This window comes from Amblyomma americanum, chromosome 4, assembly GCF_052857255.1.
Source record: "Amblyomma americanum isolate KBUSLIRL-KWMA chromosome 4, ASM5285725v1, whole genome shotgun sequence".
NCBI classification, from domain to species: domain Eukaryota; kingdom Metazoa; phylum Arthropoda; class Arachnida; order Ixodida; family Ixodidae; genus Amblyomma; species Amblyomma americanum.
Window position 1 is genome coordinate 17,632,738 of NC_135500.1, and position 24,346 is coordinate 17,657,083.

Consider the following 24,346-nt stretch of genomic DNA (forward strand, 5'->3'; position numbering starts at 1 on the left):
ATCCGAAGGCAAGATAGCCGCTGATCCTTAATGATCACGGAATGGATTTTAAGAGAAGCCAAGCGTAGCGGGGGGCGGTAGAAAGGTGGGTGGAAGAGACTAAAAACTTCTGGGTATACGGTGGCCGCAGCTAGCAAAAGACAGAGGTCTTTGCACTGCAATGGGCTTAGTCTGACTGATAATGATGGTGATGATTCCCAACTTTAGTGCCTGAAATAGCTTGCCAGTATCGTTTCGAATTATCGTATCGCCTGCTTCTACTCCGCACTCTGTAGAGAAAGCTGCCAGTTTATCTTTCATTATTTGAACATTGAGATCGTCCTCCTCAGTTAAAGCGGAATGCCTGTTCTGCAGCGATATCCCGAATTCCTCTATTTTCCCTCTTACCGCTAATTTGTTATTAAACTTCCGCTTCAGTAGTTTCTTCCGTTCTCCCTTCAACTTCAAGCTGATTCGAGAACTTACCATTCTGTGGTCGCTACAACGCACCTTTTCAAAGATCTCCATATCCTGCCCAGGACCAGGATGAGCGCATAGTGTGCAGTCTATTTCACCATTTAGTCTCACTTTTGGGGCTCTTATACATCCACTTCCTGTTCTCTCGTTTCCAGAAGAAAGTATTCATGATCCGTAAATTATTTCTCTCTGCGAACTGTACTATTAACTCCGGCCTGCTATTCCTGGAGCCTATGCCATAGGCTCCTACCCCCTGGCCTCCAGCCTGCCTCTTGTTTAATCTGGCATTGATGTGGGCCACCAGTACAGTGTACAGTGATGTCACATTGCTTATTGCTGATTCCACATCTTTATAGAAGCTTTTAACTATCTGGTCATCATGGCTGGATGCGGGCGCGAAGGTCTGCACCACCTTCAGCTTGTACCTCTCATTAAGCCTAATTAAAATAGTTGCCAACCTCGCGTTAACACTACAGAACTCTAATTTGCAAGCTAGTTTCTGAGTGATGAGGAATCCCACACCTACTTCTAGTTTGTGCCCTAGTCCACGATAGCGCTGTACGTGCCCGTCCTTTAGTACTGTATACGCCTCATCTGTCTTCTTTACCTAACTAAGCCTTAAGACAACCCCTCTATTGCCCACTACTTCCTCGAACAGCACTGCTAGGCTAGCCTCACTGGATGAGGTTGTAGCGTTCGACGTTGCCAGGTTCAGTTTCCGATGGCGGCCTGTCCGGAGCCAGAAATTCTTGGCACACTCCGCTGTGGCGCAGATCTGACCGCCGCCATGGTCAGTTGCTCCGCAGCCGCTGGCGACTGAGAGGCAAGGTTTAAATGGTTTGTGTATAGAAGGTTATGGCCACGTACTACACCAGGGTGGCCAAATCCTGCTCTGGTGAGGGAGTGCGTAGTCGGTTTTGGGCACCAAGATCAGGCCGCAGCCCAGACCTCTGTATACAATTCCATCGACACATGGGTTTTTTTAGTCGACATAAGGAAGGTTAATATGGCAAGAACTGAAGATGCTGTAAAGAACGGAAGTAGACTAAAGGCGGTGAAGAGGAAATTAGACACAGGTAAAAACTCGATGTATGCGATAAGAACAAACAAATGGCAGTGTATACCTAACCTAACCTAACCTAACCTAACCTAACCTAACCTAACCTAACCTAACCCAACCCAACCCAACCCAACCCAACCCAACCCAACCCAACCCAACCCAACCCAACCCAACCTAACCTAACCTAACCTAACCCAACCCAACCCAACCCAACCCAACCCAACCCAACCCAACCCAACCCAACCCAACCTAACCTAACCTAACCTAACCCAACCCAACCCAACCCAACCCAACCCAACCCAACCCAACCCAACCTAACCTAACCTAACCTAACCTAACCTAACCCAACCCAACCCAACCCAACCCAACCCAACCCAACCCAACCCAACCCAACCCAACCCAACCTAACCTAACCTAACCTAACCTAACCCAACCCAACCCAACCCAACCCAACCCAACCCAACCCAACCCAACCTAACCTAACCTAACCTAACCTAACCTAACCCAACCCAACCCAACCCAACCCAACCCAACCCAACCTAACCTAACGTAGCGAGAGGTGCGTTTCCCTAGTGATCTTGTTGTGGTCACTGTATGTTTAGCAATGAGAACATCGGGATTCATCTCGGCGACTATGCGCCGTGCCGTCTATTGCGCTCGGCAGTCTGGCATCTCCGTTTGCCAAGACGTTCCTCTCTTTGTTCGGGCGCCTCCGCTGCTCTCTTCGCCTTCTTACGCTCATTCGGTCTTTGTTGAGTAGCCAAGTGCCAGGCGAGAACCTAAGGATCAGAAGAGTTTATCTTCTCATCATCATCATCATCATCATCATCATTTATTGATCCCTTAAGTACCCTTCAAAGGGTATGACATAAGGGGGGGGGGGCGACGTTCGTAGGACAATACAAGAAGAAAGTCAAAGAGGTTGAAAAAAAGAACAAATCTCGTAAAACACACACACACACACACACACACACACACACACACACACACACACACACACACACACACACACACACACACACACACACACACACACACACACACACACACACACACACACACACACACACACACACACACACATATATATATATATATATATATATATAAACATACAATGAGGGCAATTAGGACAACGAATGCAGTCAGAAACATCATATGAGAACACAATTAAAACAGTCACACAAAAAAATCAATCGAGTAGAGAAGGGGATTGACAAACGAGTGGCTCAAGCACATCAAACTATGGGCGTGAAAAGAAATGTAGACATATTTAATGTTCAAAGACAGTAACCTGTCTTTGAATTTGACAGGGTCACTTTCCATGACAGTAGAATCTGGCAATTCATTCCATTCCTGTACTGCGATTGGTAGAAATGACTTATTAAAAGAAGCCGCTGTTTTGCAGCGGCTGGACTCTCCTCTGCATCCATGTCAAACGTTGTGATACAGCCACCCATAACATCTTCGCCTTTTATACGCAATGCTGCGCATGCGACGCGCGCTTCGTGTGATAGAGCGGCGTGCAGCGAGCCTGTGGGGCACGCCTGTGGGGTCCCTCTGGTTACAATGGTATCGGCGCATGCGCACAGCTGTCATCCGCATGACGTCACGCGCGGCTCCGATGGTGGCGCAGGCGCGCGGCAGTGGCGACGGCGAAGCAGAGGCCGCACCTGCTGCTCCTCTCCGGTTGCCATGGTAACGGCGCATGCGCACAACTTCGCTCTCCCATCCACCGCGAAATGCTGGACAAGTAGCTCAGCGTAGCTCTCGCTCCAAAATTGGGCAATGTCATTAGCAACACGGATAGGTAGGTAGGTGAAAACTTTATTGATGAGCCTTATGGATGCGTTACTGCCTAGGGTTCGTCTGGCTTTTGATCCCGGGTGGTGGCCAACAGTCCATGACGTGGGACAACCTGTCCAGCCCACTCTACCAGCCGCCTTTGTGAGGCCAGTTCGGAGCACGAGACCGCGATCTCCCAACCCTCTTTGTCCGGGAGGTTCCAGCGAGATGGTGGTTAGAATTCTCGGCAGAGATATAAAATGGGGTCAAAGAGAGCGTTCGGGTCTGTACTGGCCTGGGTGGATAAGGGCTAACAATGCCGGTGAAGGGAATGTGCGTGCCTGGAGCAGTCTCCAGGTTGTTTGTTTTTCTTTCGAGAGGGAGATGTGTGGTGGGGGATAGACGAGCATTTGCGCCCTGTAATGGAGGGTTATTTCATGATAGGTGATGAGCTGTTCCCTAGCGCTACCCCGGTCTACGGTGTGCCCTGCTCGGTTGGCGTACGCTCGAGCAAGAGAGTGGGCCACTTCGTTGCTGGGGTCACCTGCGTGGGCTGGCACCCGAACTATTTGAACTGGTCGGGGTTCTGGGGAGTAAGAATTGAGAATTTTTCGGGTGGTAGAATGAATCTGTCCGTGTGAAGAATTCGTGATTTCTGTTTTAGAGTCACTCAGAACGAGTGTGGCAGGGAAAGAGGAAATGACAAGCGCTATGGCTGCTTCTTCGGCTTCAAGTGAGGTTGTTGTGTTGAACGAGCACGAGGCACGAGGGAGAACACTTCTTGCGCTTGAAGTTACGACAATGAAGAACCATATTGTTTGAAGTGTCACCTTTCTCCACATCTCCGGCATGCTCCATCAGCCGCACATTCAAACATCGACTGCTCTGGCCTATGTACACTTCCGCTCGACAGGGTGATTTTGTACACTCTTCCCACTTTGCACGCGCCGTACGGTGATATAGTTGTATGTCTGACAGCACATCCTCCTTTTCTTTTCTTTGCGCCCTGCTCCGGCTTAGCTTCAATCGCAGGGAATTACGTTGACAATTTTTGGGAGGCCGTACACATGAGACGAATGCCGCATCTTCCAGCAACTTTCTTAAGCCTGTGTGAAATTCGGTGCACATACGGTACTACAACGGGTTTGCTGTGTTCTTCTTCTGTGTTGTGTTTTCCCTGGCCGTTTACCCAGCGCAATAACCTTCTCGCTGGCTCTGCCGATCAAGTGACCTGGATATCCGCTGTTAATCCGTCTTTCCACCTGATAATCGGCTTTTTCCTTGATCCGATGGTGGCAAGACTTTGGTGCAGCTGACTGTAAACACGAGATCGCGATTCCATCCTTGATGAGTTTCGAGTGTGCTGACGCAAAATTTATCAAGCCTTTCGCTGAACGCGGACGGTAACTCCAACAATGATAGTCCGGGTTCTTAAAGGGACCGAAAAAGGTGATCTCAACTAAGGTGCTTTATGTCTGGGATGTTAAAAGACGAAGGTTCATAATTATCCCCTAGCAAGAATTATTTTAATGCATTTTGAGGAAGCTGAGTTATATGCAGACAAAATTTGAACTTCCGCGTCTTCGCGCCCTTCCTTCTCTCGCACGCCATAACGGCGGCCCTCCTCCGCCGGCCCCTTTCACTGGACCCCTCCCCTACCTCCGCCGGGGGTAGGGGAGGGGTCCTGGCGAAAAAAATCTCTCCTGGCGAAATTATGTCCGATGGCGACCAAGAAGCTTGTTAAGAAGGCCTGTAATATCAAGCATCAAACCGTATACACACAATGCAGTGCCAATGTGTATGGAATCCCCCTGACGTGCGGCAATGTGTATGTGGGGCAGACCGGAAAATGTTTTTATGAGCGCGCCCGCGAGCACAACGTCACCCTGAAGAGCATATCTAGAGGCAACCTTCCCTTACACAGCCTCAGTTTCCAAAACTGCTACCCCAAGTTTAATGAAACGAAGTTCCTAGCTAAGCCACAGGACAAGGCCGAGAGAGAAGTAATTGAGGCTTTTTCATTGACCTACGAAAATACAAGTGCGTTAGCACGCCTTCTATTAACCTTTCTAGGAATGAACGATCCTTTTTGGATGGTTACATCTAGTCTCTCAATCCTTCCGCTCCAATGTATTTTAGTTTGCTTTTAGAATTTTTAACGTGCCATTATCTCTATTTTTTTCCGCCCTTTACACGGTTTTTTATACCCGTTTCTCTTGTTTCCTTTCATTGTCAGTATTTTCTCATGTTGTTATGCATATTTTTCATGGTGTTTCGCACTTCTTTCTTTTCACTGTCATATGTCATGCAACTTTGTATTCTCATGTTGTTATGCGTTGTTGTTAGCCCATGTGTTAGCCCCCCCCCCCCCTTTCATGACATTTTCGTTCAGTGGGCATGGGTGCACATGAGCTCACTATCGCCTTTGTTATATTTTCAACGACCATAATTGTTAATAAACATATTGGAGTCAGCGCACGTCCTGTCATGTCTTTCTGTATATTGGTCCATATATGTAGCGCTGTTTAATTTCAAGGACAGAAAAATGCATCACCAGATAGCCACGGCACGTGTTTTATTAAAAAAAAAGACTTGAAAAATTATAGACCGATCAACTTTCTGTCTGTTATTTACAAGCTATTGACAAAGGTAACCGCTAACAGAGTCAGGGCAGGATAGCTTTCAATCAACCAAATGATCATGTAGGCTTTCGTAAAGGATATAAAGATATTTGACCATAGACCATATTCACTATACCAATCAGGTGATAGAGAAATGCGCAGAATATAACCAACCCCTATATATAGCGTTCATTGATTACGAGAAAGCATTTGACCTAGTGCAAACCTAACTCTCTTGCAGACATTGCGGAATCAAGGAGCAGCAGAGTCGTATGTGAAAATGCTGGAACATATCTATAACGACTGCACAGCTACCAAATCCTCCATAAAGTCAGCTATAAAATTCCAATAAGGAAGGCTGTCATGCACGGAGACACGATCTCGCCAACATTATTCACATCTTTTTTACAGGAGGTGTTCCATCCCCTGAATTGGGAACAGTTGGGGGCAAGGGCTAACTGAGAATACCTAAGTAATCGGCGATTCGCCGATGACATTGTCTTGATAAGTCACTCTGGAGATGAACTGGAAAGCATGATCAATCAGTTAGACAGACAGAGCAGAATGGTGGCGCTAAAAATTAACATGCAGAACACCAAAGTAATGTCCAACAGTGTCGAAAGGAAACGACAGTTCACAGTGTGTAGCAAGGTGCTGGAAGTGGTAAGGGAATACGGCTATCTAGAGCAGTTAGTGACCGCAGATCTGAATCCCGGGAGTGAAATATCTAAAAGGATAAGGATGGGGTGGAGCGCATATGGCAGGTTCTCTCAGATCATGAATGGCAGTTTACCAGCATCCCTCAAGAGAAAAGTATACAAGTGTACCTCATTGGTACTATGGGTGAGTCTGACAAAGGAGGAGGCTGAGGGGCTGACAGAAAAGGTGAAAAGGCTGAGAAAAAAGATTCAGCTTAAGTTAGGGGCAATGCAGCGAACCATAGAAAGAAAAATGATAGGTGTAACGTTAAGAGACTGGAAGCTGGCAGAGTGGGTGAGAGAAAAAACGCGGGTTCATGATATCCTAGTCGCAATGAAGAGGAAGAAATGGGCCAGGGCAGGGAACTTAATGCGAAGGCAAGATAACCGCTGGTTTTTAGGAGTCGATTTCATGGGAAAACAGGCGTAGCCGGGGTGGCAGAAAGTTAGGTCTACATGACATTTACATGCTTGCGGAGATAAGGTGGCGGCAGTTGGCAAAGGACAGGGTTAACTTAAGGACAGGCCCAATGAAGGGGCCTTTGCCCTTCAGTGGGCGTAGTCAGGCTGGTGATGGTGATGAAAGCATGTTATTTCGTCCCAAAGGGGAAGAGTGGATGTTCTCATCAAAGCTTTTTTCTTACACTTGCGGTATCCGACCTGAGCTCCCGCGGCACACAGAGGGGGAAAGCTTTTTCCTCTTCACGTTTAATGCCGGTCTCGCTGTGCAGACGCTCAGGACGTATACCACTTTCCTAATTGGGTGCTGTTTTGCGCTGCAGCTACAGTTTGCTGCAGCCGGGTGTGGCTGCTGGATGAAGCTGAATTTAGCTACTGATTTTCGGAGCTTGAGCAGCACACGAGTGTGGCAGACTGGGCTTGTTGGTGAAGGTTCATACTTGAAACAGCGCGAAAGACGGGACAAAAAAAGGAGACAACACAAGCGCTTGTGTTGTCTCCTTTTTTTGTCCCGTCTTTCGCGCTGTTTCAGCACACGAGTTTAATGATCGGCGGAGAGCGAGTTGCATTGGCCGCCCAAGGTAACGAATGACATGGCGCGCGTACGTGTAGTGTATAGCTAATAACACACTGGGCGTTATGGGGCTGCGATGGGCTGAATATCCAGAAATAATTCGTATAGACAAAGAAAGCTCAGACCATTTAAAAAAATTCTGAGGGCACTTAAGTCTTCGTACATTAATAATAATAATAATAATAATAATAATAATAATAATAATAATAATAATAATAATAATAATAATAATAATAATAATAATAATAATAATAATTGGTTTTTAGGGAAAGTAAATGGCGCAGTATCTGTCTCATATATCGTTGGACACCTGAACCGCGCCAAGGGAAGTGATAAAGGACGGAGTGAAAGAAGAAAGGAAGAGAGAGGTGCCGTAGTGGAGGGCTCCGGAATAATTTCGACCATCTGGGGATCTTTAACGTGCACTGACATCGCACAGCACACGGGCGCCTTAGCGTTTTTCCTCCACAAAAACGCAGCCGCCGCGGTCGGGTGCGTTTGACGAATGCAAAAGCCTGCGTTTTGAAAAAAGGAAAGGTTTTTGAAGAATGGAAAGGGCGCAGTAGCTCTCACACCTCGATATCTCAGTGGACACCTCCAACATGCCTTAAAGCATGCAACTGAAATACATATATCATCAATTCGGAGCCCTGTCGCAACCTGGCCTCCAGCTTGACTAAAACTTGTAAGCTACATGCAATGGGAAATAATATGACACTACACAGAATGCTTCCGACGAAAAATTGCTCAGTATTTGGATGCGAACGTAGTCGGCAAAGCTGCCACCATATTTAGGTTAGCCAGCGATGCCATCGCTGGGGTTTTATGCACACCTTCATGGACTGGGGATAAGGAGGTCGGCGGGGACTTGGTATCACGTCGTATTTCACCGTTGTCAAGTGACTAGGCATGATGTCACATTACGTAATTGTCACGTGACTTGATGGTCACACTTTACAATATTGTCACGCGACATCGCATGGCATCACATTGCATCGTTGTCACGTGACTTGTTATGACATTGCACTCATATGACGTCGCCATTAATTATAATAAGTAGCCTTGGCTTTACTCAAATACATTATTTACACTATTCAGGTATGTTAATTAGCGTAAATAATTATGCGCCGCTGTCCTGTTCATCAGGTGACTCGCCTGCTCGTGACGTCACTTGGTGCCATTTTTTGCGGACATGACCTTAAAAGTGAGCCCTCTGATGCTTTCTTATTAACAATGTGACTGGCGCTTCTAAACGTGATATGACAGATTCACCTGCAATGGCTACCTTCCGGATGATTTTACACTGCATGTTGTTGTGAGTACCTCCATGGTCATGCGATAAAGCTATGGCTACCACTATATGGTACAGATTTTTGGTGTTAAGGCTGTCTTTCCTGGAGAACATTTGCCACCACGGGAACTCACTTGATTCGCCGCCCCTGTGCACTCCGCCGATACCGCCTGTCGCAAACACTTGGATGCCGGCCCGGTTGCAGGCCACCATGGTAGCAGACACTGTGGTTCCCCCGGAGAGGCCCTGGATGCAGGAAAAACGCATGCTGTGGCATATGTCCGCCTTCACACCAATCCCTGCTCTCCAGAAATCGGTCCATGCGGACTGAATGTCGCGAACAAGACGCGCAAAATTGTATCGGTGGGCCATCAGACTATCTGTCGCGCAAATATAAGTGCCGTAAAAGTAAATTATGGGCTATATATATGATACGGTCCTAGAAAGCGAATGTTTGTTGGCTGAATAACTCAGCATTTTTTTCACGCATCACAATAACGATTCTGAAAGAGGAGGAGGAGGAGGAAAGGTAGAGAGGGTAACAGGAAGAATAACCGGTTTGCTAACCAGTTGTAACCTACACAGTGCTGTGCGCGTGTGTGATTTAATTCCTCCAAAATAAACTAATCACGCGCACAACCTGGACACATTTCTTATTGTGTAAATAGTTTGTACATATTACTTCTCCCCCTGTCCTCTATTCCTGTCCCCTCACCTCTTTCATTTCATTTCTCCATTCTGCCTGCTGTCCTTTATTTCCGCTGCCCCAGCTCAGGTGCTTCAGTATCGATGGCAGATGCCGGGGCGAGCAAAAATTTTTTCCTTCCTTTTTACTATTATTTTTAATAAAACCACTACCACCACCACCAACCTGCACGGGAGAAAAGAGTGAGAGGAGAAAAAGATGAAGGAGAAAAAAAAAAGTAGCAGGAAATTAAAGTCACTATGGAAAGTCACAGTGTTCGCTAAAGTCACAGCCTATCGTGCAGGCCAGAAGTCAAGAAGCGGAGCAGTGCCTTGGAGGCCTTCACCGCCTATGATCGCCGAGGCCAGTTGCTGAGAACCTTCATTTCCGTCAGTGGGCGCGGATCTAGAGGCTCTTGTGCACGGGAGGGAGACTGCCTTTCGGCGCTGTAGGCAGGGCACTCACAAAGAATGAGGGTTATAGTCTCATCACACCCGCAGAAGACACAGACACGGCTATCAGCCATACCGATTAAGAAAGAGTAAGGGTTGGTGAAAGCTACACCAAGCCACAGGCGACACAGCAAAGTTGCTTCACGTCATGCTAGGCCGGATGGACTCCGCAGCGTCAGATCTGGGTCCAAGGTTTTTATACCCTAATTCGAGAATTGGCGCGAATTCTACGTGGCAAGCGTGGTGTCCCACGCCAGTGGTCTAAGCCTATCATTGTAATTTAAAGGCGTCAAAACCACACAATCAAACGCAGGAGAGAAGAGGACGGGACAGAGTGCCACTCACAACTGGTTTAATTTGCAGAAACCACATACATGCATATATATACAGTCAGCCAGGGCCTGCGCAAGGAACATATTCGCACATCAAGTCGTACACGATAAACATCGCTCAAAAATCTGCCTTTCCACCTTGTACAAAGATATTGATGTTTCGCTGACGCACAAACAGCCTTTCTTGCTGATTTAGAATGCTTCGATCAGTTCTCTGGCTTTTGCATTGATACTCCTGGAAAGAATCCGAAGCATTGAAAAACATGGCTCACAAGAGCGTGAAGGGCAGGATCTCGTATGCTCAGAAAAATTTAGGCCCTCTTTATTTTGTTCCACCTTTCGTGTTCCCTGATTCGCTCATTGACACAGCGTCCAGTTTGTCCTATATAGGAACGACCGCACGAGAGGAGGATTTCGTTAACTACCCCTTCGGCACATCTCATGAATGGTCGCCCATGCTTGGTTCCGCAGCCTCTTTATATTCTTTTTGTTTTATTTTTTCCACTCGAGGGCAAACGCTCCCGAGCTTCAGGGGGGCTGAGAAGACGAGTGGAACGCAATGCCTGCTCGTAACTTTTTTCAGGTTGTGTGCCAGCTTGTCCACGTACGGCGTCGCCACAGGTCTCACCTCTTCTCGAGGGATCTCTGCCCAAGTTACCACTGCCCTAGACTTCATCTTCTGCAAGGAGTTTTCGGCGACCCCAAACACGAGCGAACCAGGGAATCCGGCTGAAGCCAGCCTCGACAATTGGTTGTCAAAACTCGGTCGTATCTTGGGAACGCATGACTTCCTTAGCGCAGACTCAATAAACAGTGAAGCAATGCTTCTTTTCATTAACTTGGAATGCGAGGAGTCTAATGGCAGAAGCTGTTTCTTTTCTTGCGGGGCGTAAGCCCAACACACATGATGCGTACAGAACTCAATCTTAAGATCTAAAAACTGTAAAAAATTGTCCACAGGCAGTTCACATGTAAATCCAAGCCTTTCCCATGTTGTATAAATAGAGATAAAACGTCGTGTGCAGCTTCAGCAAAGTTCAAGCTTGCGTCCTTGATTAAAATAATAAAAATATCGTCCACGTATCTAAAAACTTTAAAACTTCGTTAGGTGGTAAAACCTGATGAAGGACTAGGTCCATTTGTGAAAGATGTTACATAATACCGGCACGACACTCGATCCAATACAAATGCCCGCATTCTGCAGAAAAAAAAGCGCTGGTCAAATGTTATAAAAGTGGACTTTAAGTAAAACTTTAAAAACGTTAAAAAATCATCAATAGAAATGCCGGCAGAGTTCTGCAAGGAAACAGGATCATTTCTTTCGATACATTCCCTTACTGCAGTAAATAGGGCAGCGTGGGGTACAGAATAAAATAAATCAACAACATTCACAGAAATGGCACACCCTACCTCAACTTCAGAGTTCAGAAATTCACGATATTCTTCGAATCTTTTCATTTAAAACAGATCTCCTACATTTAGTTTGCTCAAATTGTTCAACAAGAAAAGAGAAATATGTCTTGAGTCTGCACTAAGGAATTCATGCGTTCACATGATGCGACCAAGTTTTAACAACCAATTGGTCAGGGTGGCTTCAACCGAACTCCCTGGTTCGCTCGTGACAGGGGTCGCCGAAAACTCCTTGCAGAAGATGAAGTCTAGGGCAGTAGGAGCTTGGGCAGAGGTCCCTCGAGAAGAGGTGAAACCTGTGGCGACGCCGTACGTGCACAAGCTGGCACACAATCTGAAAAAAGTTACGAGCAGGCATTGCGTTCCACTCGTCTTCTCAGCCCCCCTGAAGCTCGGGAGCGGTTGCCCTCGAGTGGAAAAAATAAAGCAAAAAGAAGAAAGAGGTTGCGGAACCAAGCATGGGCGATCATTCATGAGATGTACCGAAGGGGTTGTTTATGAAATTCCCCTCTCGTACGGTAGTTCCTATATGGCCAAACCGGGCGCTGTGTCCATGAGCGAATCAAGGAACACGAAAGAAACGTGGAACCTAATAAAGAGGGCACAAATTTACCTAAGCATATTAGATCCTGCCCTTCATGCTCTTCTGAGCCATGTGTTTCAATAGTGCGGTTTTTTGCCTAGAGTAGCAATGTAAAAGCCAGAGAACTGATTGAAGCGTTCTATATCACCAAGAAAGGCAGTTTGTGCGTCAGCGAAACATCAATATATTTGTACAAGGCTAAAAGACAGTTTTTTGAGCGATGCTTAACGTGTACGACTTATTGTGTGATTATGTTCCTTACGCAAGCGCTGCCTGACTGTATATGCATGCGTGTGGTTTCTGCAAATTAAACCAGTTGTAAGTGGCACTCTGTCCCGTTCTCTTCTCTCGTGCGTGTGTTTGTGCGGTTTTGGTGGCTTTAAAGTAGAATAATCAATTACCAACTAGCCCAACAAGAAGTTCTCTTAAGGTTTCTTAAGAGGTTCTCTTAAGGCAACGATTTAGGAAATTATAGACCAGTATCTATCTTTTCGAAGACTCTTGAAAAAGCGCTACATACAAGGTTGTCTCATTTCATTGACAAACATAACCTTTTGTCACCAAATCAGTTTGGATTTTTAAAAATAAATCAACCGAATTAGCGCTACTCGAGCAAAAGGAATATAAAACACAGTTTGAAAAGAAGGTCTTCGGTATTGGTGTCTTCGTAGACTTTTCGAAGGCATTTGATCTAGTTATGGTATTCGAGGACAGACCCAGATGCTTCTGAAATCAGATCTTTCGCACAGAAAAGAAGCTGTATGCATAGACAATATAAAATCTGTCCTAAAACGTATTACTCCTGGTGTCCCGCAAGGCAGTATATTGGGACTTAATATGTATTTAAATGATATCTCTAACCTTATCTCCGCTGCGAAATTTATTATCTACGCTGATGACTCAAGCATTTTTTTTTTACAGGAAATGATCTTGATCTCCTTGTTCAGGAATGCAATGAAACCATGATTGAATTACAAAAATGGTCTGAATCCAAATGTATGCGTATAAATGATACGAAAACAGAAGCTGTTATTTTTGTCCTAAATATAAAGTGCTTCCTTCCTCCATCGTGATTAAACTAAGCTCGTGGTGTATAGATTTGGTTGAACAATTTAAATGTCTAGTAGTTTTTTCTTCCAACATGACTTGGGATCACAATGTGCACCATATAGCAACGAAGCTGGCTCAACTAACCGGGGTCATAAGTCGGCTGAGGTATGTTATTCCAAGAAAAATAAAGCTAATCCTCTATAATTCTCTTTTCTACTCCTATTTAAACTACTGCCACTTACTGTGGGGTACAGCCACGGATAGCTGTCTTCAGAGTATCTACATTCTACAAAAAAAGTACCTTCTTCTTATTTACAATGTCCCCTGGCACTCTCCGAGCGCGGCTCTCTTTTCACAAAGTGTTGTCGTAAAAATTCACAAATTGTATAAATATCGTCTAAGTATCCGGTTTAAACTTGAAACACGTAGGAATGTAAACTACATACGTAACCTTGCTGAAATACATGCCCGAGAATCCAGCTACACGACAAGGTATGCGGAGACTTAGGTAGGGCCGACTCCTCGAATGTAGTCAGGTAGAGAATGCCTGCAATTCACTCTTCCTTCCCTGTTAAATACATACGCATATAAAAATTTTCACCTCATTAGTTCGTCAAAAAAATCTTTGCGTGCTATGTACGTTGACATGTAGAACATGTTTATTCTTTTTCTTTACTATCGATCTGTGCTTATCGAGTGCTATTGTCGATTCAATATTGTATAATAATGTTTCACTTTATTTTGTAGTTTCATTATTGTATGCCTGTTCATACGTTTGCCAATTGCCTTTGTTTTATAAGCCTTGCTGTCCAGTCGCAGCCAAGCGAAAGGGGGTAGCGGCTTTGTAAAGCTGTATCTTACAGCTTTTTCTGTGCCTTCGTTGTCTGTACGTTTTCAAGGCAGAAATAAATTTGGTTTCATTTGATTTGTCTAAGCCTACCCGCTGCGTTCGCTCTGGAGATGGGGATGGACACACAATCGCCCTCATAGTGAGCCCTTCACGCGGCCTCGTCCGCGCGGTGGTTGCCTGTGATGCCGCTGTGTCCTGGAAACTATTGGTAAACAATGTCGGGCCCTTTAATAATGGGGGTGTGGTGGAGCTCTTGGATTTCCGCGACCAGTTGTTCATGGGACCCATGACGAAGAGCATGCAAGTTCGCCCCTTCTCTTTTCTGTATAGAAAGCACATGCTCCCCTGCCCGTTCATTGACGCAGCGTCCAGTTTGGCCGATATACACAGGCATGACGTTCCGGTGGTATTTTCGGCCTCAAGAAAGCTCGCTGGGTTATGCTACAGGATCACCAAGGATGGAACCCCACGAAACGCATGCACAATCACACATGCTGTACAGTTTGCCAAATGTGCCACTGGCGTGGTCTACCAAATCGCGCTCAAATGTGGACGTGTGTATATCGGCCAAACTGGACGCTGCGTCAATGAACGAGCAGGGGAGCGTGCGCCTTCTATACAGAAAAGAGAAGGGGCGAACTTGTCCGCTCATTGCATTTCATGCATTGGTTGTGAGCCGATTCTAAAAGATATCAAGATTCTGGGCAAAAGCAAAAGCAAAATAGCCCACGAACTTTTAGAGGCATTTTACATCAGAGAAAAAGGTGATAGTTGTGTAAGTGACACCTCGGTCACCATATATGATAAAGAGAAAAATTTTCTCCGCTGCTCTTGTTGACACATGCAGACTTGACTTGTTACAAACTTCATCTTTGTTTCGTCTCCTCTTTTTTTTCCACGTGTTCTTTCTGCATATATATGTTGCTGTGATAGCAATAAAGTCACTTGATAGTTTGCGCTCTTTCTGTCACCCTACTCCTTCCTGTGTTCGTCTCGCCGTGTGCGCAACACCATACCAAGAAACAAGAAAGCTATGCACCAACTCGCCCAGCAAGAAGTTCTACAATACTTGACTAGCACTGAGGGCCCTTTCCTTAATGTTTCTCGTTCACCTGTCCAAGTCAACGCCTGCGTGGACCTCATCATCATCTCAACGTGCCGTGCCAGGTACATCGCCTTCTGTTTGCGGAAGGGTCTCATTCCTGAAGATGTAAGTGCGTTGATGGGTCCCCTCAAACCAAGAGTGGCGGTTTTGAAGCGCATATGCAGGTCATCATCATCATCATCATAATCATCATCATCAGCCTTACTACACCCACTGCACGGCAAAGGCCTCTCCCATGTCTCTCCAATTAACCCTATCCTTTGCCAGCTGCATCCACCCTTTGCCTGCAAACTTCTTAATCTCATCCGCCCACCTAACCTTCTGCTGCCCCCTGCTGCGCTTACTTTCTCTTGGAATCCACTCCGTTACTCTTAAGGACCAGCGGTTATCTTTCCTTCGTATTACATGTCCTGCCCAAGCCCATTTCTTTCTCTTGATTTCGACTAGGATGTCATTAACCCGTGTTTGTTCTTTCACCCATTCTGCCCGCTTCCGGTCTCTTAACGTTACACCTATCATTTTTTTTTCCATGGCTCGCTGCTTTGTCCTTAACTTAAGCTGAACTCTTTTCGTTAGCCTCCACGTTTCTGCCCCGTAGGTGAGTACCGGTAAGACTAAGCTGTTGTACACTTTCCTCTTGAGGGAAATTGGCAAACTGCCACTCATGATCTGCGAGAATTTGCCATATGCGCTCCACCCCATTCTTATCCTTCTAGTTATCTCCCTCTCATGATCCGGATCAGCTGTCACTACTTGCCCTAAGTAGACGTATTCCGTCACAACTTCTAGGCTCTCGCTGCCAATTGTGAACTGTTGTTCCCTTGCTAGGCTGTTGAACATTACCTTGGTTTTCTGCATGTTAATTTTTAGACCCATCGATCTGCTCTGCCTGTCTAACTCATTGATCATGATTTGCAGTTCACATCAGAAAATCGGAGATTATTTAGGTATTCTCCATTTATTCTTATTCCCAACTGTTCCCAATTCAGGCCTCGAAATACCTCCTGTAAACATGCGGTGAACAGCATTGGCGAGATCGTGTCTCGTTGCCTGACGCCCTTCCTTATTGGAATTTTATTGCTGACTTTATGGAGGACTATAGTAGCTGTGCAGTTGCTATATATATCTTTCAGTATTTTGACATAAGGCTCTTCTACTCCCTGATTACGCAATGCCTGTATGACTGCTGAGGTTTCCACTGAGTCGAATGCTTTCTCGTAATCAATGAAAGCTATATATAGAGGTTGGGTATATTCTGCGCATTTCTCTATCACCTGATTTATAGTGTGAATATGATCTATTGTGGAATATCCTTTACGAAAGCCTGCGTGATCATTTGGTTGATTAAAGTCCAACGTTGCCCTGACTCTATTAGCGATTACCTAAGTAAATACATTGTAGGCAACGGATAGTAAGCTGATCGGCCTGTAATTTTTCAAGTCCTTGGCGTCTCCCTTCTTATGAATTAAAATAATGTTTGCATTCTTCCAAGCTTCTGGTACAGTCGAGGTCAGAAGGCATTGCGTATAAAGAGTGGCTAGTTTTTCTAGCACGATGTCCCTCCATCCTTCAACAGATCTGCTGTTACCTGATCCTCCCCAGCTGCTTTCCCCCTTTTCATTGCTTCTAAGGCTTTCTTTACTTCATCTTTCGTTACTAGCGGGCTGATGCATTGCTGTGCACTGCTGTCTTTCTCATTAATGCTCTGATTACATTGGCTACTGTACAGGTCTGTGTAGAACTCTTCGGCTACGTTAACTATCTTATCCATATTGCTAATGACATTGCCCTGCTTGTCTCTTAATGCATACATCTGGTTTTTACCTATGTATAGTTTCCTCTTCACTGCTTTTAGGCTACCTCCGTTCTTTAGAGCATGCTCGATTCTCTCCATATTAAACTTCCTTATGTCGGCTACCTTGCGCTTATTTATTAACTTTGATAGCTCTGTTAGTTCTATTCTATCGGTAGGGTTAGACGCCCTCATGCTTTGGCGCTTCTTAATCAGATCTTTCGTCACCTGAGATAGCTTCCCGGTATCCTTTCGAACTGTCCTACCGCTTACTTCTACTGCGCACTCCGTAATTATTGATGTCAGATTATCGCGCACTGAATGAACATCAAGATCGTCTTCCTCAGTTAAAGCCGAATAGCTGTTTTGCAGCGCTATCCTAAACTCCTGTGCTTTCCCTCTTACGGCAAACTCGTTAATGGTCTTCTTCTTCACTAGCTTCTTCCGTTCCCTCTTCAAGTCTAAGTTAATTCTAGACCTTACCATTCTGTGGTCGCTACAACGCACCTTTCCAAGGACGGCCACATCCTGAATGATGCCAGGTTTAGCGCATAGTATGAAGTCGATTTCATTTTTAGTTTCACCATTGGGGCTCTTCCAGGTCCACTTCCTATTCTCTCGTTTGCGGAACAAGGTATTCATGATCCGTAAATTATTTCTATCCGCGAATTCGATTAATAGCTCTCCCCTGCTATTTCTAGAGCCTACCCCATAGTCACCTACCGCGTGGTCGTCAGCCTGCTTCTTGCCCACCTTCGCATTGAAGTCGCCCATCAGTACAGTGTACTGCGATTTTACTTTATTCATTGCCGATTCTACGTCCTCATAGAAACTTTCAACGGTCTGGTCATCATGGGTGGATGTGGGCGCGTAGGCCTGCACTATATGCAGGTACATAAGATCAGACCTTTGGCATCAAGTACGCCGGTTTCAAGACCTTTTGCGATCGCTTTGTTACGCTTTAGACCCGGGTTGGCTAGCGGAAATCAAGTTGCGTACCGCCAGAAGATTTGCAGCTCAGAGGACTGAGTTTTGTTGGGCTAAGTGCCTTCAGCAAGCTATCGCTCGCACCAGACCAGCAGGCAACGCGCAAGTTCCAAGTAGCCTTCTAGTTCTGGACGAAGTGGTGCTGCCTGAAGAGGTGGCTGACATCCTTGGCAAGGGTCCGAAGTACAGTTATGAGCCATCGGCTCCAGCTCACGACCTGTTAGCGTTTAATCGGTGCATTTCTAGCAAGGCCGACGGAGAGGACCGTGAAAGGTGCCTCTTTGAGGGAGTGGAGGCTCTAACAAAAAGTTTCCACGGCTTCCACCAGGAACACTAAAGACCCAGCTAGAAGAGTCGTTACTTTCTTCAGGCACAACAAGCTGCGGTTACTTGAGGCCGACAAGAATGGAGGATTCGTTGTCCTAAAAGAAGATTCCTTCAGCGAGAAAGCGGCACAAGCTATCGCTAAGAACTTCGTCCGCGTCAAACCAAGTGCCACAAGGATTAAAATTAAGACTTCAGCGTCATTGTGTAAGCTTCCAAGCTCGATTATCAACTGCAAAAAGAAAGCGCTGTCAGTTTTCTTCACGGCAAAAACGCACAAGGTCTCTGTGCCGTTTAGAACCATTGTAAGCGAGAAGGGCTCTTGGCAGATGTTAATTACCAGTTTCTGCAAAAACATCTTGGTGCTTTACAGGTGGTCGACCCTTTTGCGACAAAAAACTCCGGTGATTTAGTTAGGTTCTTGACTTCTACTGCTCATATTGGCTACGCCTTCTCTATTGATGGGAAGATCTGTTTTATTCTGTGCCTCATAATGAATTGTTCGCGGCCGTAAAAGAATGCATTGAGAGCTCCGGTGAAATAGCGTTTCAAAACTCGGCTGGCGTTTCAACAGACAGTTTCATGTCCTTGCTGGAATTTTATTTGCAAGCCACCTTTATCTCTTTTAAAGACAGTTTTTACATTCAAAGACAAGGCATCTGCATTGGCTCCTGTGTCGCCCCGATCCTCTGAGAAATATTTTTAGCTGCTATTGACCGTACCCTGACTCTAGAGCTTACTAACCGCGGTGTTCTTAAATGTTTTAGATATGTTGACGATTTTTTAATTGTTTTTTCTAAACAGAAAACGGTGACCTGCGCTGAACCAGTTAGCAGTGTTTTAACTTTTTTTAGACAATATGGCCAAGGTTTGGTGTTCATTCACGAACTCCCAACTAACGGTTCTTTGCAGTTTTTAGACATTAACTTGCAGTTTGGCTTGAATCATGTCTGTTGGAAATATGCTCATAGAGTACAGAAAGCACTTCTTCCATTTGATTCTGCTCACTCGAAAATTGTGAAAAGAGCAATTGCAATCTCAAGCTTAGAATCGGCCTTAAACAAATCATGCCAGCATGAAATGCGTTCCAGCTTTCACAATCAGATCACCAGGCTGCTTTCAGGCGGGTTCCCCTGCTCGCTCCTCACTGCGGTAGCCGAGAACCTTTTGCAGAAGACAAAGAAAGGCAAGCGCAGCTGTGTCCCTGAGCGCATGCGTAGTATAAAGCCGACGGTGGTCCCATATATGCACAAAGTCTCCCACAATATAAAAAAAGGGGCCAACAGGCATGGCGTTCCGGTGGTATTTTCGGCCCCAAGAAAGATATCTGGGCTAGCTCCAGGATCACCAAGGATCGAACCCCACGAAACGCATGCATAATCAAACATGCTGTACAGTTTGCCAAATGTGCCACTGGCGTGGTCTACCAAATCCCGCTCAAATTTGGACGTGTGTATATCGGCCAAACTGGACGCTGCGTCAATGAACGAGCAGGGGAGCAATCGCTTTCTATGCAGAAAAGACTAGGGCGATCTTGCCCGCTCATTGCATTTCATGCATTGGTTGTGAGCCGATTCTAAAAGATATCAAGATTCTGGGCAAAAGCAAAAGCAAAATAGCCCGCGAACTTTTGGAGGCATTTTACATCAGAGAAAAAGGTGATAGTTATGTAAGTGACACCTCGGTCACCTTATATGATAAAGAGAAAAATTTTCTCCGCTGCTTTTATTGACACACGCAGACTTCACTTGTCACAACCTTCATCTTTGTTCCCTCTCCTCTTTTTTTTGCTCGTTTTTTCTGCATATATATGTTGCTGTGATAGCAATAAAGTCAGTAGATAGTTCGCGCTCTTTCTGTCGTCCTACTCCTTCCTGCGTTCGTCTCGCCGTGTGCGCAACACCATACCAAGAAAGCTATGCACCAACTCGCCCAGCAAGAAGTTGTTCTACAATGGGTCCAGTAGCCGGCGTCGAGGTGGCTATCGACGTGCTCAGGCTGGCGTCTCTGGCGGCGTCAGTGGCTGCGTCGTAGAAGCTCCCAGTCCAAGCGCCCGTGGAGGTGATGCCGCTGTTGTTGGCGTTGGGGGCACCACCCGGATGGGTGGCAGCGGCGCTGGAGACTCCCTGGCCGTAGCAGGTGGTAGCGTCCTCAGTTAACTCCCAAGAACGGGATCAGAAACGGCAGGAAGTCCACGATGCGAAGCCGTAGAACTCTAGCTCACCGGAGCAGTAGCCGGCGTCGCTCTCTTCCAGCCGAAGCGTCCCTTAACCGCCGCAGCCTCCGCTTCTCTGTTCTTCCCCCCGTAACTCGCTCTCATTGGCGATTTTCCACGTAATCCTTGACGTCGTCCTCTTCTTCCCTTCTGCACCAATAATCTCTTGGCACCTCACCGAATACTTCTTCGTCTTCATTATTCTTTGGTTAGTCCACTTCATCCTTATCGCCATCCTCGTCGTCTTCTTCAAACCTCTTTCGTTCATACTTCTATTTCAGACTCCCTATTATATGTGACAAGGGCACCCCTCTCAAGCGTTTTTTTATGAAAAACTGTTCACATCATCCTCATCTTCAAGCCTTCCAGCCAACCGACTATCTTCTGTGGCGATTCTGGACAGAGCACCCAACACACCGCAGATGTGCAGCACAAACCAAAAGCACACCACTAACACAGCCCACCAAAATAAATTTTCGGAACATTAACACACCACTGCTGTTGTCCGTACGGTGTCATTAATAAACATGTTGATGCCCACAACACACTCCCTTGTATAAGCACATATCAACAACAACAACAAGAAGATATATCCCAGAGATAGCTAGAGCTGTTTAGTTGGCTCTATTAGAGATATCTAATTTCCAAAATATGACTTCCGTTATGCCGGGCACATTCGAAAAAACCGCTCCCCTTGATTTGGAGTAGAGCTGTGATCGTCTGCCTTCATTCAAATTGGGGCTCATTAGCGCATTACCCCATCCTACACTTTTCCTCCCACTGTACGTGGGCGCCTCGGCAACATCATCTGTCTCCTCTGCCACTACCGATCATGCTACCTTGGGTGCGTACCGTCGTACGGGACCCCTTTCTTCGTACTTCTGCAGTATATTTACACAGGAAACCTTCTTAGTGTCATCTATCAATAACTCATAATCAATGTCATTTTTCTTTTGCGTCACAAGGTAAGGCCTCTTCATCGCATCAGTAAATTATTATGATCCATGGTTAGCAGGATGAGAACCCTGTCGCCCGGATTTAGATTCCTCTGAGAGGCGTTCTTGTCATAGTACCCCTTATAGCGTTCGCGCGCTTTTTCCAGGCCTTGATGTGCAAGCCTGCATGTTTCCTCCAACTTGTCCCGCAACCCAAGACCGTATGTGTATGTTGTCTTGAGATCTGACGCAATCTCTTTATTGGCCCACAGTTCCTTGAGTACTGGAAGTGGACCTCTAACGGTTCTCCCATACAACATCTCGAAGGGCGAGAAACAAAGACTCATTTGCGGTACTTCGCGGTAAGCGAACAAAAGAGCTGGGAGATACCTACCCCAATCCTTACGTCTCTCGATCCTGGCACATTTTCCTGATAATATTTTTGAGGGGGCCGTTGAAACGCTCTACAAGCCCATTACACATGCTACGGTATGGCGTTGTTAGTAACTGCCTTACTGGCAAAATGCGGTTAACCTCCTTCATTAGTTCCGACGTGAAGTTCTAGCCCGGTCACTAAAAATTTGCTGCGGGAGCCCATAACGCCAGAACAACTCCACAAGACACTCCGCCACTTGGATATTGTCAATAGTCTTCAATGGAATAGCGTCAGGATAACGAGTGGCCACGTCAACCAGAGTAAGTACATATATATTGCCTCTGGCGTATACTGGAGAGATTGGCCCCACAATGTCAATACCCACTCTGAAATGGTAGGTCGATGACTGGCAACTTACCCAGAGGTACGGGACAAACTCTTCCCTTCGGAACTGTGCTCTGGCACACTTCACATGATCGAACAAAGCGCTTAACGTCACTTTGGACACCTGGCCAGAAGAACTCGATGATCCTAGGCACCGCTTTTTGAACACCCTGGTTTCCTGCCATAAGGCGTCATGTCCTAAGCGTAACACTGTCTCTCTCATATCTTTTGGTAACATCAGCTGTTGGACCCGCCCTCCTGAACAAAATATGCAGTCCCTGTGCAGAAGACCGTTTACCAATTGATATTCGAATGACGTACTACTCCTCTTTCTTTTCACATTTTCCCCGACTCTTTCGAAGCAGGCTTTCAAGCTCGGGTCTTCTCTTTGCCTAATTGCAGTTTCGCCCGATGTTACCCTCAGATACAATGTAACGGGAATAGAGCGGACGCTGCGTTGCTCGGGCTGTCGCTTGAGCTCTTGTCTCCACTGTCGACGAGAAACGGACTGCCCCATCACCCGCTTGAGCAGTCGTGGGCCTTTCCGCCTTTGGGTGTTCTTCAAAGTCGATCATCCTCCAGTTGGGGTCGGGGTCTTCGACACTTCTTGCACTCGTAATGTTTCCCAAGATGAGATCGTAGATGGGTTGCTCTACGCATTTTGCCACTACCTGCCCAGTATAATATGGCGTGGACACAAGAATCCTGGCTTCGGGATGGGATCTTACTGTGCTATCTACAAAAGTGATGGCCGACGCTTCCCCTGTGAGATCCTCGTCCTTCACCAGGCTTCTCCGAACCAATACTGTGTTGGCTCCGCTGTCTCCAAGCACCAATATAGGACGGTCCCCTATTTGCCCAACCACAACCGGCATTGCTGTTTTCGACTTGTGTGTTCCATTCTCCGCCTCATTTTCCAGCGGCGTTTGTTCTTCTTTCAGCTGTGGAACTTCAGGTGGTGTGACAAGTTCTGCCAAAGGGTCGACAACGGATGCAGCTCGATCCTGTGCTCTATATCGGCCCTCATCCACAGTGTGTCCTCTCCTCTTAAAACTTCGGCACACAATCTGTGTCTTTTGGGCAACGCTACTGGTCCGACAGTCAACTGCACGGTGTCCCACCTTGCCACAGAGGAAACACGTTACTGGTGCCTTAGATGCACCGCCATAGGATCTTGATTTTGTCGCATCTGTCTCTAGGACATTTTGGGTTTCCTCCTTTGCCTTATTCATATTTCTCAGCCCTTGAGCTTCGAGGAATTAGTCTGCAGTGTCGGCGAACTCTTCTAATGAACACAACTTCCAATGAACACAAACCATCTGCCATAAGCCTGAATCTATGGAGGATTGCCTTCTTGACTTTCTCGTAGTCCATGGATTCAGCAGCAGGCATCCTTCCAAACACATTCAGCGCCTCCCCGACTAAACACATGCTCAATGCCGTGGCCCCTTCACTAGGCTCCCAGCCTTGCCCCAAAACTATTCGCTCTTATTGTTGCAGATATGCGTCCAAATTGTCTATTTTGTCATCAAAAGGAGCCATCAGCCTTCTTGGACAAACTATGGCCGGTCTGGGAAATTCCGTAGCCGCCGCTAAGGAACGCTGACCATCGTCCGTGATCTCCTCGTATGCTCAGGCGACATGCGCCTGTTTCCACAAAAGATACTCCTTCTTCCATTCTATCCTTTTTTTATTCTATTCTTCTGCCTCGCCAGCTATTTTCGCCTCCCGCTCTTCAGCCTCGCGAGCTCTTTCAGTCTCGCGCTCTTGTGCTTCGCGAGCGTCTGCGCGTGCTTGCGCCCTTTCCTCTCTCTGCCTATCTTCGTCCTCTTTCTGCCTCTTTCCCTCCTCCTCATAGAGATGCATCGCCTCTTCCTTGCTTAACCTTAGCTTGAGCGCCAGTTCTAACGTTACTGCCAAAT

At 46.4% G+C, this 24,346-nt stretch overlaps 1 protein-coding gene across 2 annotated transcripts in view; it reads right to left on the minus strand.

Moving 5' to 3' along the window:
- LOC144127807 (uncharacterized) overlaps positions 1-24,346 on the minus strand; it is a 1,292,097-nt gene that overhangs the window by 1,168,277 nt on the left and 99,474 nt on the right. For both annotated transcript variants that reach the window (XM_077660737.1, XM_077660738.1), the window contains exon 6: positions 9,079-9,190. In XM_077660737.1, the coding sequence (XP_077516863.1) occupies positions 9,079-9,190 (112 nt within the window). The remainder of the gene's footprint in view (positions 1-9,078; positions 9,191-24,346) is intronic.